General features: G+C 39.7%; 1 protein-coding gene across 8 annotated transcripts in view; it reads left to right on the forward strand.

The window, feature by feature from the left end:
• map4k2 (mitogen-activated protein kinase kinase kinase kinase 2) overlaps window positions 1–19,066 on the forward strand; it is a 35,668-nt gene that overhangs the window by 1,585 nt on the left and 15,017 nt on the right. For all 8 annotated transcript variants that reach the window (XM_044097854.1, XM_044097852.1, XM_044097858.1 and 5 more), the window contains exons 3-14: window positions 5,827–5,884; window positions 8,113–8,203; window positions 9,250–9,314; window positions 9,619–9,674; window positions 10,184–10,231; window positions 10,319–10,361; window positions 11,122–11,194; window positions 12,935–13,066; window positions 13,194–13,256; window positions 16,331–16,412; window positions 16,779–16,895; window positions 17,662–17,740. In XM_044097854.1, coding sequence (XP_043953789.1) covers window positions 5,827–5,884; window positions 8,113–8,203; window positions 9,250–9,314; window positions 9,619–9,674; window positions 10,184–10,231; window positions 10,319–10,361; window positions 11,122–11,194; window positions 12,935–13,066; window positions 13,194–13,256; window positions 16,331–16,412; window positions 16,779–16,895; window positions 17,662–17,740 — 907 coding nt within the window. The remainder of the gene's footprint in view (window positions 1–5,826; window positions 5,885–8,112; window positions 8,204–9,249; window positions 9,315–9,618; window positions 9,675–10,183; window positions 10,232–10,318; window positions 10,362–11,121; window positions 11,195–12,934; window positions 13,067–13,193; window positions 13,257–16,330; window positions 16,413–16,778; window positions 16,896–17,661; window positions 17,741–19,066) is intronic.

The raw sequence follows: 19,066 nt of genomic DNA on the forward strand, positions 1-19,066 counted from the left end.
AATTTGTATTGTTTCTTCTTCTTTTTTTAAAAAAAAGAAAAAAAGAAAAACACATCACAGATTCCATGTCTGTGATGTGAGGAGCTTAGGTGTAAACAGAAAGAAAGAAAAAATCCTCACCACCTTGCAATTTAGTTTGGATCCATCCATCCATCCATCCATCCATCCATTTTCTGTTCACCCTTGTCCCCAATGGGGTCAGGAGGGTTGCTGGTGCCTATCTCCAGCTGCTGTGGGAGGAAGCCGGAGAACCCGGAGAGAACTCACGCATGCACAGGGAGAACATGCAAACTCCATGCAGAAAGACCCCAGGCCGGGAATCGAACCCAGAACCATCTTGCTGCAAGGCAACAGTGCTACCAACTGTGCCACTGTGCAGCCCCGTTTAGTTTGGATTTCACATTTAATATAAGCCATGAAAACATGATCTGAGTTGCAGGGCTCAGGTTCAATGGTTGTGCAGGAACTTGAGCAGAATTTGGTGTCGCGCAAACTTGTTGTTAAATGAAGCCCACCAGACTCCGAACATCAATAGAAGCATTTCAGTAATGTTTTGGGACGTGGACGGATTACATTGGTCGGCCTTGCTAACAATCAGTTCAAATCAGCAGTTAATTGTGGAATGTTTTTGCCAACAAGCACAACACAAAAGACTGAAGTTTGAAATCCAGAGAATCACAGAGATTAAGGAGCACAGTGAATAGTGAACAGCTACAATCCGCAAATATTTGAGATTCCTTCTCAAGACGCTTAGAACTGTCTATTTTAATAGCTCACACATCAAATATACCTTAAATATTCAATAATATGTAAAGACAATAAATGGCCCTTCTTGCTTGGCTGCCTTGCAAACACTGGTTGTGTTTAACTCAATAGATAAACACAACATATTTCTAAGCTCAAACTTAAAGCCAAATTAAATCAGAATGAAAGTCAGTTGTAGAAACATAAAGCAGAGCCGTCCTGATCCAGATTCATTCAAGTCTTCTGAAACACCAGGATTTCTTCTCGGCTGGCCAACAGAATATTTCTGGTTTGACAAAACAATCTGTTGGAGTTAAAATCAGGTGACGTCCTTCAACCCAACCTAGTTTTAGATTGTTTGGAATGTTGGACTGTTTTCAGAAACAGTCGCTCTATGAAGTGTTTCTCAGCCAGAAGATAGTTTCAGTTTCCTATAGTGAAATGTTCTCGAGCTGCTCTGGCGGCCGTCGCCCCATGAGACTCTCGGGGTGGTAAAGGAAGTGATGCATTTTCAGTTAGAAGCTGGTGGTTTGTTCAGTGCACAGATTGGCAGGTGTGTAAATGCTGAAAGAGTTCGTGTTTACAGATTTCTCCTTTCTCTTTTCAGTTGCTCTTATCTTGTTGAAGCAGCTGTGTGCTGAGACCGGCTGCATTTAGCTCGACTTCAGTTTGAAAGAGAAGGTTTTTACAGTCTAAAACATGAAGCGTACTGATTTAACTGCCCGCTGGGTTTTTACAGTGTTCAATACAAAAGTATGTGCAAAAAGCATTTGGATGACAGGTCTCAGCGTGCCTTTTGGCTCTAAAGTTTTATCTGCTTGTGTTCTTTAGCATTAGAAATATCTGGCCTGGAGCTGTAGAGACACTGAACACACTGTCCCATCATCCCCTGTTTGACTACATGTGCCCTGTTCACATGTTACAAATTAGAAGTACAAACCAAAGTAGACCCGACAGAACTGTACCGAGCGACCGCTGGGTCCCGCTCTCTGATGGGGCCACAGACCTTCAGCCTCTGATCAGCTGACTGACAGTCTGCAGCACCTTTGTATTCCTCTGACAGCTGAACATACTGTGGCCTGTGTCTCAGCTGGGAATGGGAGCAGCGCCACATACAGTCACAGACAATAGCACATTATGACTTCCCACTTCTCCTGTTGGCACATTTGGTGGAGCTGCATCGTCTGGCGTCGAGGGAGAATCCTCTGGACATGTGACTGTGTGGGCTGTCAATAGATCCTGGTGTTACTCAGTTCAAGTGTGTGGCTCTCAGAAACCACAAAGCCCTCTCTGACGCTGTCAAATTATTATAAATATTATATAGATACAGTTTGAGTGCAGGTTCATCATTAACTGAATTTAGGTCAAATAAAGATCCATGACCTTCAGAAGGCTTCAGGATGATTGATTTTTATTTTTTTCTCATCTTTATTGTTAAAACATTGAACATAATTCCCCCTCACTCCCTTTTTTTGTGAAAAAAAAAAATGTATTTTGTGTCAAAACATCCTGCACATTAAGTCCACATGTGTGGGGGTGGGCACATGTACATCCTAAAACTAAACGCATCATGATCTTTGGTTTTTTGAGTAACTTTTTGTTTTGTTAATTTCTGTTCCTCAGTTCCTTTTGTTTGATTAGATCAGCCGTGTTACTGTTCTTCTTTGGCCCTTTTGTAGCGACTCTAGTTTATTATGTTTATTTCTTGGTACAGGTCACAGATTTAGTAGCAATCACTTTACATAAGTAGAGAAACTCTTATTGCACAAAGCTATATTGAGAGGTACCATCAGCTAATATTTAGGTTAAACAAACGTGCACATGTAAAACATACATTGACCGGTTTGTGTTATTGTAGTTTATGAATGTTTGCTGAAGCACATTTGACATGCAGCATGTTCAGATTCCACATCTAGGATTCAAACCCGGGCTGCACAGTGGCGCAGTTTGTAGCACTGTTGCCTTGCAGCAAGAAGGTCCTGGGTTCGATTCCCGGCCCGGGGTCTTTCTGCATGGAGTTTGCATGTTCTCCCTGTGCATGCGTGGGTTCTCTCCGGGTTCTCCGGCTTCCTCCCACAGTCCAAAAACATGACTGTCAGGTTAATTGGACTCTCTAAAATTCTCCCTAGATGTGAGTGTGTGTGTAAGTGGTTGTGTGTCCTGTTTGTTTTCTGTGTTGCCCTGCGACAGACTGGTGACCTGTCCAGGGTGAACCTCTCGCCCAGAACGTTAGCTGAGGATACGCACCAGCAACCCTCCTGACCCCATTAGGGACAAAGGGTGAATAGAAAATGGATGGATGGATGGATGGATTCAAACCCCACACATACTTGCATCGGACCAAATGCTTTCATTTTAAGTAAAGAATATCATTCTCTGAAGTTGCATTATGTTAATGGATACAAACCTAAACAGCACAAGATTACTGGTTTATTTTTTTTGTGACTTTTTTGCCTGTTAAGCATTTACAAAAGCTTTGGCTCAATTTAGTTAAATTACAGTTTTATTAATAGTTGTATTTGTTTGTGAGATAGTTTGGTGTCTGCTGAAGTGAAGTTTCCTCTTTCTTCTGCTGTATATATACAAGTTTGAAAAACCACGTTGTGACATCATCATTACTGTAGCTACAGGAAGCCCTAAAGTGGAACAGGAAAGGAAACAGGAAGTAGAAATGAGACAGGCTACAGGTTTTGTTGAGGGAAACTGTTTGTTCCCTTGGTTCTTACCTCATTTGTTATGGATGCCCTGAGCGGAAACCAGTCATTCTGTTAGTGAAAGGGAATGACTAAAGTTTTCAAGAAGAACTGAGAACAGTTCAATTAAAGTACTTAAAAATAACGTTCAGCATTTATTCATGACTTATGCAAAGAAAAATACCTAAACATTTACTGGTTCCTTGAAGTTGAACAATATTTTTTCCACTTTCCATGACTGCAACTTTGTGATGTTAAGTTTTCTGAATGTATGGGATGCCATGTGGTGCACTGTGAAAGGTTATCCAGATTGTGGTACAATCTGGATAACTTGTCAAGAAAGTGGTACATGCCATAAAAAACGTTGTGGTCCTAATTCTTAGCCTTGGAGGACTCCATGGAGAAACCCAGAGAAAGCTCTCCATCATCCCCCATACTGCTAGCAGTCAGAATGCAAAAAACTTTTATGGTTGCTGGCAAAACTGTGAAGCACTTTGGCCAACTGTCGTTTTTATATGTACTATATTAATAAGTAATATAGACTCCTGTGGCAGTCTGTATTATTATTTATATATGTGCTATACAAATAAATATACAAGTAATTATGTCACTGACATAGTGAATAACACAATTGACTATGTCAACGATGTAGTTTTTCCTTTTTATATTTTTATTATATTTTATTACATTTTTTATTTTTAAAAGTCTTTTTTTCTTACATATTCTTCAACATGGCTGCCATGATAAACCCGCCTTAGCCCACATGACACTTTCGTAAGTCAACCACTTGAGCTGGTCTTGACATGTGGCACTCTACGATGATTACATAAATTGTGGCAGTGCTGTTGGTTACACTGCTGCTCACACACCTCTCCTCCCCCACTTCCTACCAACGCAACGTGTTTTCTCTGTGAAAACGTCTCTTTCTTCTGCAGGTTAACGTCAGGCCTCCTCTGTCCCGGCGACAGCTCACAAAGCAGCAAGATTTCCAATTGTCTTAATTTTGACTCTTGCTCTCTGTGTCAGAAAGTTTGTGCTCTAGTTTGATCAAATCTGGATTTTATTTTAATAACTGTGTATCCCAAAGGGAAATTAGATCATGATGATTTCATTTGACATGACTTCATGTAGTATGTAATTTGTCAAAGTTTTCAGTGATGTAAATTAAAGATGGTGACTTTGTTGTGATTTAAGTAGCGCCTCATAAAAGCACTTACCATCTCAGATTTCTACTGTATCTGCATTTTGTCACAAATTATGATTTCAATTTATGCCAACCCTCTTGTTTCTCAGAAAAAATAACCAAAATAATAATAATAATAATAATAATAATAATAATAATAATAATAATAATAATAATAATAATCTAATCTTCAAACCCGAGACTTTTGGGAAAACATTACGGAGACTAACAAGAAAAAAGTGAAGCTTTTTACAATGTGTGTGTTGTTTAGTTCTACTAGCTGCTAACATAGCAGAAAAGAAACTGCAGCATTTGAAAGAAACCTTCATTCAAACAGTGTCCTGGTCTGACCTGGACCTGATCGACCTGCTCTCACTGAACCATGAATTCTGTCTTTACCAGACATGTTCAGCCAGCAGTTTGTTTCTTCAAAGAGTTGTTATAGAGGCTGATAGCTGTGGGCAGAAGGGATCGCCTGTAACAGTCTGTATTACAGTGAATTTGAAGAAGCCTCTGACTGAAGACACTCATATGTTACATGAAGAAGATGCTCAGGGTTGTCCATCATTTCCTCTCTGTCTGCCTGCCGTTAAAAAAAGTCAATTTAAGCACACAGGTGGTTGCAGTAGGAGACACACTAAACCCTGTTTCATGTGTCATGGCTGTTTGAACACACACACAAAAAGAACTGTTCTTTACGTCTTGATCTAGTCTTTCTTCCTCAGGCATTCCTTCTGTTTTTGCAGTTTTTTTCTCGTGGCTAAATTTTTCCAATCAACCTAATTTTTGTATCAAAGTTGCAAAGGATGATTGGTTTTATGAAAGGAAAGGACCCGACTCGTTTATTTAGACCTTCAAGTGTGACAGAAAAGTAAGAATCAGAAGAACTCTGAAAGGAGGAAATATGTTCTGTATGAACTGTAATACTGTTTGTCCCAGATGGTGGAAGGACCAAACTTAAACCTCTAGTTCCTTTATTTTTGATTCCTCTGCATAACAGTGTTTGTAAAACAACCTATTTTAAAATTCTTGATCGGAATGAGAATAAAGGAGGAGGTTCAAGGTAAAACTGAAGTTAAACAGACAAACACTGTGCAGGTTTTCCCCAGACATTCATCTACATTCTGATTGTATAAAGTATGAAGCTACTAACGTATAGATATTGATTTCTTTAATTTTACACCATTTATTTTTATTCTATTCCAGGCTCGCAGCATCAGGACATCTGAACTGGCAGCGATTAAAATCGTCAAGCTGGATCCTGGTAAGTTTAAGAGTTTAAACACAAATTTCACACCAGTCAGTTTTACTTTGAGTCACTGACTGAAATGATGTTATTTGGGAATCCTTGAGATTTACCATCAAATGATTTTACACTTTATCTTCCATCCATCCATTTTCTTTACACCTTGTCCTTAGTGGGGTCAGGACGGGTGTTGGTGTCTCTCCAGCTAACGTTCTGGGTGAGAGGCGGGGTCACCCTGGACAGGTCGTCAGTCTGTCGCAGGGCAACACAGAGACATACAGGACAAACAACCATTCACACACTCACACTTAGAAAGAATTTAGACAGACCAATTAACCTGACAGTCATGTTTTAGGACTGTGGGGGGAACTGGAGAGAACCCACCATGCACACGGAGAACATGCAAACTCCATGCAGAAAGACCCCAGGCCAGCAATCGAACCCAGGACCTTCTTGCTGCAAGGCAACAGTGCCACCTACTGCGCCACTGTGCAGCCCACATTTTATCTTTTATTTTACAAAAGATAAAATTTAAAAAGGAAAGCTGTGTGTGATGCTTCTTCAGCAGCAGGATCTTTTCATTCTCCCCGTCTCACATGTCTCTGACACGTTTGTAGGAAATTTAAGAGGCTCTTCTTCACAACATGGTTGTGGTTCATTGTGGCTCATTTGTAGCTCACATCCCAATAAGGTCCTATCAAAATGTTTCAACCAGGTTCTGGACTTTGACTGGACCGTTGCAACGTCTGGATTCTTTTCCTGTTCAGCCTTCCTGTTTTAGATTTCCTGTCCTGTTCATTGTTCCGCTGATGAAGCTTCAACTGTAGAGCAGATTCTAGAATACTTTGGTTGATGGATAACTCATAGGCTACAGGCTTCATGGCTCCTATGACAATAAAACCAGCCCAGATTATCACCCCTCCACCATCGTGCATCACTGTAATCGTGACTTACTGTTTTAGTTTTTTCCATGTTTTTGCCATCTTTTCTCATCAGCAACATTAATCCAGACATTTATTCTAATGTTCTTTCATTAGAAAACATAACCATTTTGAAACATTTCCTATTATCTTTACATACATCATTATAGTTCTGGCATTATGGGAAATTTATCCTAAATTTTTATTTTTTAATTTTTTGCTTATAGCAAATCTTTCTAGAGTTCAGACGTCATGAATCTTCCTATGTTGTTGAGCAGCAGCCAAAGAAATCAACCCTACATTTATAGAGGCAGTCATGATTGGAATTGAGAGTCATGTAATCTTTGGTTAGATGCACCTAACCAAAGATTTCTATGGAAGCATTAAGGGTGTTTGTTTTTTTTCAACCTAAGTTTTGTATTTTTCTTTTCCTCTGTTGCTTTCATTTGGCAGTAACTTTATGTAGTTCGCATTTCGAAGGCGTTCTAATCGGTGGTTACCTTGATTGGTCAGATTTTCTTTTTTCGTGATCAAATGAGGTCAGCAGACGACACGGCTTGTTCTAAACGAGCAATGTTTTCCTCAAAATGCTTTTCATGCAGTGGTCTGATGAAAGACGGGGTCACCTTGGACAGGTCACCAGTCCATCCCAGGGCAAAAGATCCATCCCACGCTGTACACAAATTATTGTTGTGACTTTTCATAAGCCCGATGCATTCTGGGAGTCAGAGATGCAATGATTGTAGACTGATGTTGCATAAAAAAGGAGTCACCTTGTTCTGTGTACTCTCGGTGCAGGAAGACTCCATCATAAACAATACAGTTGATGTTTTCTGTCCCAACAGATGAAACAGGGACGAGGCTCAGGATTTAGTTTGTGTTTGTGTGATTTCTACTTGGCTGAAAGGGAATCGTTTTCAATTAGATGAACATTATGAATGAATTGAATTACGGTACATTCAGAATAAAGACATATTAGAAAAAATTGGCGCCTGCGGCTAACCTACCAACTAACAGGTAGGTTAATTACAGGCCCCTAGAACCACTGCATGTTATTCTGCGTCTATATTTCCAACCTTCAGAATGCGCAGCATCATATAAAGCCCTGTTACAATATTGTTCTGTAACGTCTGAGTGGGTGAAATTGCAGGCTGTCTTACAGAACACCACAGTAAACAGGTGGCCCAACCTCTGCAGACCATAAATACATCCTGCCCTATAGCTGTTAGTGCAGGTCTGTGATTTCCAGCTCGGTAATTTTCTCTCCTTGTGTTTGTGACACGAGAGTTGAGAGGAAAACACTCACTTAGACGTCTGTCTGGACAGGTGATGACATCACATCCATCCAGCAGGAGATCACCATGATGAAGGAATGCAAGCACAAAAACATTGTGGCCTACTTCGGCAGCTATCACAGGTGATGAATGTTTTTAACATGGGGGGGAAGCTACTGGGATTGTACACGGGTGGAAATGTTTGGGAGTTGGATGTTTATTTTCCCCACGATGCACCTGGATTCCTCTGTCGCTGGTTTTAGTCGGCGCAGCAGCATGTCTTACTGGATCTATCAACGTCCTTAAATGATGGAGTAAATATGTAATATATTAAAAGCTGCTACTTTACAGTAGTGAATTAATCATAAATCCACTACACTTCCATGTTAAAATATCACGTTTTCTGATAGAAGATTTTGAATCATTTGAAAACATGCTACACATTTACTGGGACATGTACACTTTATAATTCAACTGAAAAACACCTTTATTTGGGAATATATATATATATATATATATATAAAAATCCTGAACACATATAAAGGTGTTTATACAGGCTGTGGTTCTCTGGTAGTGTATTGTTAGACCCTCATGCTCTGTGTTGAACCACCTTTTAATTCAGTTTCAGTCCTCTTAGGTACACATCTTTCAACTTTTAAACTGAAATAAGGTTCACCTGATCTGGCTGGATTTTCCTGCCAATTGTATCCTTCAACTAAAATATAATTTGCAGAAAGGTGGCTAAGAGCCTCAAATATATCGTTGCTTAAATCCACCTCATTTTCCAATCCATCCAGTCCTGCTGTAAAGGTTCCAGTGAGCACTGGTCGTTATTCAGCCTTGAACTGGGCTCGTCCAGCTGCTCACTGCAAAATTTTATACAGTGGAGCAAAAATAATTATCAGTGTTTAAGAACCACAGACCACTAGGGGAGACCTTCAGAAGGTACAACTGCTAAAACAACAAAAAAAAAACAATATGTAATGCATTCAACCACTGTGGCCTGTATGCATTTTCATCATGTAAGACTCCACTGCTGAAGAAAATGCATGTTTAAAAAGACAAGCTGGAAGCTTGTCAGCGAGGCTGCCAGGAGTCTGACGTTGATTGGTTGATTCATGTTGGCCTTATTTATTTCTTGACACTAAGCTGCCATTTCAGCAGCAGTGAAAGGTTTGTGTCTCCACAGGAACACCAAGCTGTGGATCTGTATGGAGTTCTGTGGGGGGGGGTCGCTTCAGGACATGTACCAAGGTACCAACACACTTAGATCCACTTTTAGTGCTTTCTGGGGCTGACTTTGAAGTCGTCCTGTTTAACTGACATTTATTTTGTTCTGATATGTTTCTCATTCTGTGGATTTATTTTTTTTTTTTTATTTGTACTTTGGCACTTATCTTATAAAGGTAGACCCAACTGTATGATGTAAACTTACAATAAACCTTATATTTAGCAAATTTCCTTTTCTTACTATTGTGAAAGAAAGGCCAACTTTAGAAAAAAAAAACCATTCAGTGTTTGCTGGTCTCTAAGCTGTTAATCAAACTGTTGCTTGCAGTGACGGGTCCACTAAAAGAGAAACAGATAGCATTCGTGTGCAGGGAAACCCTTCAGGTAAGGCTTTTTGGCTCAAACCATCTCATTGCTGATGAATTTTTATTAAAGTAAACTTCAAACAGAAATACAGCTGCAGCCTACCAGCTAAACCTTACTGTTTTACTGTCACTGTGCCACACTGATAGACTCTTCATTAGGTAATCAGTCTTGGTTAATCTTCTTATGGAACCATGAATGAACCAAAATGGCCTTCCCTGCATATGTAGCACCAGTTCTAATGTTACCTCAATGCTCTTTACAAGGCAACAATCTTACTTTATGAGACAATGTTGGTGGTTCTTGTCATGTAACTGGTGGGATGCCAGGCGTCTTGACAACATCCCCAGTTTGGTCGTTTCTAGATTTGCTGCTTAACTGTTTTAGATGTTGAGTCGGATGCTTTATAGATCTGGATCTCCCTGATAGTTGAATCTTTCTTCGTCTTTAACATCCTCGAATTAAGATAATTCAAAATAAAAACTACATTTGTATGGAGTTTATCTAAATAACTTTATGCCTTTTTTCAGGGTTTGTATCACTTGCATGAAACAGGCAAAATGCACAGAGACATAAAGGTATGGTTTCTGTGAGTCTGACTGGTGTGGTGATCAAATCTGGTAAACTGTGGGACGTAAACTTAGATGTGTGTCTGCACCTTCTAGGGAGCTAACATCCTTTTGACTGAACGAGGTGACGTCAAGCTGGGCAAGTAGAGATCTGCACTTACACACCTTCACAGACACTTACACTGCATGAAAAAGCACTAGTTCCACTGGCAGATTATTTCACTTCTAAAATCAGTTTTCTCATGTAGTAAGTGAAATAATCTGCCAGTGAAACTAGAACCTTTTCATCAATATTAAGGAATTATTGACTTAAAACATGCTTTTATTTCTTGCTGTAAGTTACTTGTAAGATAATTTTGTTCTGCATTAGTTCTAGTTTACAAAGATATTTAGGTAACACTTTATTTGACAGGGTGTGCATAAGAATGTCATAAACATGACATAACACCTGTCATGAAGATGAAGGGAGTCTTCATATCTATTTACAAGTGTTGTCCTGAAGTGTCATTTGGTAAATAAAGACACTTTTAATGTAAAGTTGCATTAAAAGTCCATTAAAATGATCAACTTTGCAGTACAACAGTCATGAAGACTCCTTCATGTTCATAACTTCTGTTATGTCATGTTTATGACTGTGTTATGTCGGTCTCATGCGGCAAATAAAGTGTTACCTAAATATCTTTGTAAACTTGAAATAATACAGAACAAATTTATAACCGTACAGCAAGAAATAAGAGCATGTTTTTTTACATTAACTAGACTAAAATTACTTGGCAAGATGTCGTGTTTTTGCTGTGTGCTCATCCAAAGGGTCGACTCTATGGCATGTCTGAAGCTCTCTGTGCTGGATTTCAGCCTCCAACATGACTGTGTGTTTGTCTCTGTCCTGCTGTGTGTAGCTGACTTTGGAGTGGCAGCAGAGATTAGTGCTTCAGTGGCCAAAAGAAAGTCTTTTATTGGAACTCCTTACTGGTGAGTTGACGCAAATATCCCTCTCTACCTTATAACTGTTGATGTGTTGGAGGTGTGTGGAACAGACAGTGGTGTTTATGCTCCAAACAATCAGTCCGATGTTTCATACTCCAGTCTGACAGGGGGAGCTTGATGTGGTTTTGGCCTAACGAGCAGCTTGGACTCCATGTCTTTAGAGTTTCTAAATCATTTTTTTTAACAGACCATGCTTGAATAATAAACCTCTGTTTACTTCAGATAACTGTCGGTTTGTCAAGGCACTTTTTTTAAGGTTAAGCATGTCATTTACTTATATTTTATTCTTTTGACAATTTTTTTATTATTATTAATTTATGCCCTTCCTGTAAAAAAATACTTGATCTATAATTTCTCATTTATTCCATTTAAATGCTTCATTTCCTAAAGTTAAGGTTGGACATATTCAAGAAGGGAATATTCTCTACTGTTCTTAGTCCAGGCTTTGGCTCTTTTTCTTTTCCAGTTAAAGAGACATTTTTGGAAATTGTTTTGCAGGCTTTGTAAACATATTTTAGAGGGGTTTTTGTTTTTGGACATTGGTTGTTTATTCTTGACTTAAGTTTGCCGAGCTAAAACAGCAGCATTACGTGAAAAAGGCGATTTCCCAAGATCATAAATGAAGCAGCTTTATCAAGGATGTGCCTGGGTTGTGTTAAACATTCAGGTTATCATTCCTGTTAGTTTTGAGACCACTTTTTATTATGTTTTTCTCCTTGTGTATTCTCTCAAACAATTTAAGAAATTACTGCTCTCCCCCGCAAAGTATTCTTCTTGAACTGAAATGAAAATCTGCAAATTATCCTCAGAAATCCTCTGAGACTTGCAGGAAGCCTTGTGCACCGTAGAGCTGTTCATGTTATTGTTCTTCAGCTGTTGTTCATGGAAGAATCAGTTTTAAATTAAAACACTCAACAGAGCTTTACTTCATCACAATTACAAGGTACATTAACATCATACAGTCTATTCAGAGATGCATGTCAGATGGCAGTATATGCCTATTTTATTCTTCCTCTATTTCTCATCTGTTCTTCCAGCTCTGTGTGAACTTTAGCATTTTACCATCAGTGCCTGGTGACACTGTTCAACTGGCTTAATGTTATGTAAGTTCATAACACTTGAAATATATTACTGTTCTTATTCCACTCTTTTTATATAGCAAAGGACTACAGCAAATGGTCCGTTGCTATATGAATATTGCACACACCCGGCTTTCTAATCAGACGACCAGAAACAGATCTGGGCTGCATTTCAAGGATATTGAGCTGTTAGCATGTCATCAGAGTCCCATAACTGTCACACAGCAACAGTCTTCAGTCAGAAGCCTCTTCAGATTTGTTGCAAGACTGACTGCTACTGGAGCTCCTTTCTGACAACAACTCCACCATCCAGAATGATTCATTGAAGAGATCTATCTGATCTACAGCAGAGTGAGATAAGGACTGGTTCCCACCAGAGTGGAATGTGAGAGCATTTTCTCTCTCTCTCTGTGTGTGTGTGTGTGTGTGTGTGTGTGTGTGTGTGTGTGTGTGCGTGTGTGTGTGGGTGTGTGTTGGTGCTGAAGTTTGCACTAATTTTAGAACCTTGTACGGAAACGGCAGGAGCAGAAACACAAAAGACTCTCACACTCTCTCACACACTCACGCACTAACAGCAGGACTTTGAAATATGTTGTTTGTTACATTGCTGGTTTGACCAGCAGTCACCTCCCCTTTCCCTGCTCAGGATGGCTCCAGAGGTGGCCGCAGTGGAGAAGAAGGGCGGCTACAACCACTTGTGTGATATCTGGGCTGTTGGCATCACTGCCATCGAGTTGGCTGAGCTCCAGCCGCCCATGTTTGACCTCCACCCAATGAGGTGAGTCAGCACAGACAGCTGGCAGAGTGACTCAGACAGGAGACAACCAGACTCACAGAGACCACAGAAAACACATTATGGCAAACAGTAAAGGTCCATTTATTCTCTGCAATGAAATGTGTTTCAGAGCATTGATGCTGATGTCCAAGAGCAGTTTCCAGCCTCCAAAACTAAAGGATAAAGCCAAGTGGTGAGTTTTACTGAGCTGCTTAAAAATGATGCAGAGTAGCAGGTGAAATGATCCAAAGATGAAGATGAACCTTTCTGTAAAACGGGAAACTATCCTTTGTGTAGTTTGTCAGACAAACTGTCTGACTTTTCTTAGATTCTAATTTGTTCTTATTGGAATCTTGCTTAGCAGAACTTATACATAGATTACTTTTTAAATCCATATAGCTGACATATAGACAGTCTGCAATAGTGATGAGAAATTATAGGATATTTTTTCTTTTTTATTAGTAAATATAAAATAAATATGTAATATAAAGGTAATTAAAATTCTGTGAATAAAACAAATGTTCACAAAGGCCTTAAAGGTGAAAAGAAGAAAAAGGTTACATTGATTTACACAGTGTTTGATGGAATATCTCATTTCTAAAACCTGTTGTCCTTCTAATGAATCATTTCTGTGAGAAGCCTCTGGGCAGACATCAGGAAATCACCAGGTTTTGGGGCCATTTAACGGGGCATTGCTACTGTCTGTCACCGAGAGTCTCTTTTTCTTCATTTTGTAATAGAAATGTTTGCAATTTTTTGGCACACATTTCAATCTTTGCTTAAAACCTCTGAGCAAAATGGAGAAGTGTCAGGGAAAAAAAACACTAAGCTAAAAACTTGTGTTTTTAGATTAGTGATTAGTGACACAGCTGCATGATGTTGTTCTGTATCCACTTGTGTTGTGAGATTTTGAAACAGGTAAAGTGTCGATTAGACGGGAATAAAAAGAAAAGATTATTCTGAAAGGAGTTTATTATGGATTATGAGAGGGTGAAGAGTGTGTTATGTCTGTTCCTGTGTGTGTATAGTGTGTGTACTTTTATTTAGTTATAGTCTCTGATTATATGTTGTATTTAGGAGTATTGATGTGTAGCTTTATTAACTAGTACTAAAGTGAGGTGGGACTCAGTGAATATAAACTGCCCCAGCTCCAGTGTGTGAATGTGTGGTTCATGTGGAGGTTTGAGGTCACTTTGTTTATGTCGTATTTAGTTATTTTTGTTTAATATTTGCATGTTTGAAATAAAAAAGACAACATATGACAACTGAGGGATGCAACTTTACACAAGAACTGGACAAAAGACAGTTGTATGTCTTATGAAGGCACTGTCAAATTTTGAAGAATTAGAAATTGTGGTTTATATCATTAGCATGTCCACATGCAGCCAGGGGACAACCATGTTAGTAAGTGTTAAAGTGGTACTAATGAAACGTTTGGAAAAAGACCACACCTAGCCTCCCACTCCCATCTCATGCCTCATAACAAAGCTTCTACACATAAAAGCCTTTTTCTCCCCATTAGCCTCCAAATGCCCTGGTTGCTACTGGTTTTCACCCACACTGAAGAGCGTTCAGTCTTACTTGGACAATCACATTGAACTCTAACCAAATGTCTTCCTTTCCATTTGGTCTTTACAAATTAGGAATTAGAGAAAACCCTGTTCCAGATCTCTCATGGTTTAGGGGATTCAGTATTTGACTTTTGGGATACTGTCAAAAAACAGAGATTGATTTAAAGCAGTAAAATCAGTTTCGATTGTCAAGCAGCAGAATTTGGGAGGCAATTGTTTAGAAAAGGATTAATATTTTTAGAGGACCAAAACCCTACGGCCTTCGTCAGTTTAAGACTGGATCTGGATATTTATCAGATATAATGAAAGGTTCCTTGTCTCAAGCCTTTTGCTCAATACTTTACAGCCAGTAAAGTGTTAAAGTGTTAAAGACTAACTGTCACCCTTTAAGCTGTTTCAATGAATTCCTTACCCTGAGAGGTTAACATCAGTTCTTCATCTGGTTCCCGAGATTCCTAAACCTGCTTAGTTTTACCCTGATCTGGATCTGTAGGAAATCCATCTTTCTGGTTTACTAAGGAAGACCCACCTAGCTCTGAGCCCCACCCCTCTCCCTTCTCCTTTCTGTTTTGCAACTTGCTCTTGACTCTGACTTGTCATTAGTGACCTATATGGAGCCTCAGGAATGTTGTTTTAATTACTTCGGGCTTAAGACAACCTTTAAAAACCTCCCATTAATTTATGAACAATACCCAAACACCATTTTTACCACCAGTGAAAAACTAAAGATTAAGGCGACGCAAATAATCAATGGCCCACGTCTTCTCTAAGATGCTTCTTCAGTAATTCTTTGCAAGTACAGCTTAATTCAGCAGTTCAATTCTCACTGACCACATTCTTTGTCTTTGTGGTTTGAGCCACAGTCTTTGGAACTTAGAGGCTACAAAGCATAGTCTTCAGCCCATCTATGGCCCCGGGGCCTCTAAATCCTGCTGCTGGGTTCTTTGTCCATCTTGATCATAACTCAGTGTCTGCCTGGAGGAAACAACCACTTCCTTCTACTTTCCTCCTCTTTATAAGGTCTTCCACCATACAGACGCATTTCATTGGTTAGCTCTGTTGCCAGGCTCACTTTCTTGGCTGTCTGATTGGGTAAATAATAAACTCATCTTTTCCATGCAGTGTGCATGAACTTTCACCTTTTACCCACTTCTTTTTCCCTGGCTATTTGCAGACAGCTCCCCTTACTATTGTACATTACATAGCTTATGTTCTCTTCAAAATCAATGTAAAAAATGACATAAAGCAATAATGAACATTATTATAATGTAATAATAATAGTAATTCTAAGTAATTACTTAGTTGTATGATTTAACAATTAAGGAATTACTTCAGTTATGATCAAACAAGTATGCTTCTGTTAAATGAAAATATAAATAATCCATGACCTGTGATGGACTGGTGACCCTGTCCATGGTGACCCCGTCTATCACCTGGTAACCGCCAGAGATAGACACTAACACCCCTCATGTGTTATGATGAGGGTTGTTTGGTTGGTTGGTTGAGTGGGTGGTCTATAATTTGAACTGTTTAGAATCAAAATCATAGTTGCTCACTTCTGTAAGAGAGAGCTGACAATGTTAATACCTGTATTTTGTCTTTGGCCCAACACTATAAAGTGCTTATACTTTCTTCACAATAATGAATGGTCTCACCTGCTGTTTTTATTCCTCCTCTCACTCTCCTCTCTTTGCAGGACTGCAGGTTTCCACAGCTTTGTGAAGATGGCTCTCAATAAAAACCCCCGTAAAAGACCCTCGGCAGAGACACTGCTGCAGGTCAGATGGCCCTTCCTACTTTATAATTAAAGTTTGGGTTTACAAAAAGATGTGTTCAATATTCATGAGCTCAATTTTCGCTTCAGCTATACAGACAGAAAAAGTCTGACAGAGGTTCTGAGACTGAAGAAAGAATAAAGTTAAGATGGAATTTATATTGTAAAGCATTAAAATGATATAATGAAGACTGTAAGAAGAATGTAGTTCTAAATTTGGTTGAAGAACTGAACAACAACTAAACACTAAACTAAACAAAAACTAAACATTTTTTGTTTAGTTCTTCACTGTAAAGCAGCTGTTGGAGCAGTGGCTTGTGTCTCTGAACCATTTATGGAGAAAGCTCAGTATATCTTGTTGTGGTTTCAGCATCCGTTTGTGACCCAGCTGCTGACCCGGAACCTGATCATTGAGCTGCTGGACATGGCCAACAACCCAGAGCTGCACAGCGCTCTCACACACAGCATCGATGACAGCGAGCTGGAGGTCAGCGACTGAGACTCATCAGGGCTCAGCAACATTTCAATAGTTACTTAAAGCTGCATTATGAAACTTTTTACAAAGAATGTGTTTTTATACTTATTTACTAAAACTTTCACCATGTTGTGACAGTATGTTATGAGACAGATAATCTGTGATAAGATTGATCTCCTCCACCTCCTTCCTGTGCTGCTAGTGCAGTCTGAAGAAATGCGCCACTGACAACCAAAAACAACCAATAAGAGCCAGGAGAAAAGTCTTAGCGTTGTCAATCAAACTCATGTATTCACCGCTAAATGTGTTAATGACAAAGAAGCCAATGTTTTCCCAGAAGTCTTGGGGATCATTAAGATGAATTTAGGAGAAAGTGAGTCCAGCATGTTCTTTTTGACCAGCAGTGGTTTTCATCTTTGAACTCTGCCATGCAGGTCATTTTTGTCCAATCCCTTTCTTATGGTGGTAAAAGGTATGACCTCTGACCTTAACTGAGGCAGATGTATGTTGGGGGGTCGTTTACGATCTCTTGGATGAGTCATCACTGAGGTCTTGGGGTGATTATGGTTGGCTGGGTGCTACTGGGAAGGGTCACCACTGTTCCATGTTTTCACCATTTGTGAATAATAAGTGTGACAAACATGCAAAAAATAAAAAATAGGGAAATCAGGAAGGAGATGAACATGTTTTCACAGCACTGTAGTTAAATTTAATTTCATTTCTGTGTTCTTACTGCCATCCGTGAGTAAAACACTGATGGGTCTGGTGCTGTTGACAGATTGGGGAAATGTCTCCAGACAAGATTCAGTCAGCAGGAAAACATCTGCCTGTAGAGAGATCTCTGTCTGAAGAACAATGTGAGTTCAACACACACACACACACACACACACACACACACACACACACACACACACACACACACACACACACATGACATGAGTCACAGTCCAAACAGAGTCCAACTTGATGGAAGCAGGTTTTTCCTGTCCCAGTCTTTAGATGATGGTCTCTTGGTTTCTGACCTTGATGCAGGACGATGTAACATCGCTCTAGTTGTATCTATCTGATAGAATCTGTGGAGGCAGCTATAGATGATTAGGCAGAAAGCCTTCCGAGATGAAAACCTTGGAGCTTATCGCCAAAGATTAATAAATCATAAATCAGTGGAAACACACAAAAAAACCACTGGGCAACCATAACCAGGAATTGACTGTTGCCAGTAAAGATTGCATTGTGATGTTTTGTCTCATTTCCTGTCAGAAACAAACTCTTTGGTTGAATAAAATACAATTTGAAACTAGATATTTTTGAGGTGTGAATAATTTTGGGCTCAACAGTACCGGTAGATGTCAGAAAGAAAAATAGCATCAATGTTTCCCAACATGTTCAACTTTCAAGTCAGTTTGGCTATTCTATGTGTTGGTATAATTTTCTGTAAGAAAATCCAGTTTGTTCTTGACCTCAATTGTATGTGAACGTACATTTGATGGTGGTGCTTGTATAGCAGACGGAGAAATTCCTGTGTATGCTGCTTGTACTTGCTGAAAAGTGGTTTCATTGTCTGCCATGACCCTCCGTGTCCAGAGCTGCATGAGCCATATTTGGGAGGAGCACAACAAGCTCTCAGTCAGGCTGCTGCTGTCCTGTAGCTGCTCTGTACATGTGGGATGAAGGCACAGGATGGCACTAAGAACATGCCTGCTGTGTGACAGACACAAGTGCTTCTATGCACTCAGTCAGTGACTTCATTCTGTTGGCCTGCTCAGTGTGTCTGATGTAACAGACTAGCCTTACACTCAGACCACCACCTTGTCATGCATCAGTCTGGTGTTCACACATGAGCCACAAACACCTACAACTCAGATTTACCATTCAGAGCTCAGGCGACTCAGACGGCTGCTGCTGCAAAGCTTGGCTCTGTGTCTGAAGTGTTGGTGTCGAACTGGGCTGGGTAAGAATGTGGTGAGCTGGTGGACCGCAGAGCCTGTGCATGCTGACAAAATGTTTGGCTCAGAACTTTATAAATATAATAAAGGTGGAGGCTGCTTGTGGAGGTGTTGCTCGTTCCCTCTCTCTGGATAAATAAAAAGGAAAGTGGCTAAGCTGTTCTCTTCTCATCTCTGAAACTGGAGCAAGTGAGGGCCGTGGAAGAAGTAGCGGGAACATCAATTGGGTAACACAAA

The sequence above is a fragment of the Gambusia affinis genome, linkage group LG18, assembly GCF_019740435.1.
Source record: "Gambusia affinis linkage group LG18, SWU_Gaff_1.0, whole genome shotgun sequence".
In the NCBI taxonomy this organism is placed as follows: domain Eukaryota; kingdom Metazoa; phylum Chordata; class Actinopteri; order Cyprinodontiformes; family Poeciliidae; genus Gambusia; species Gambusia affinis.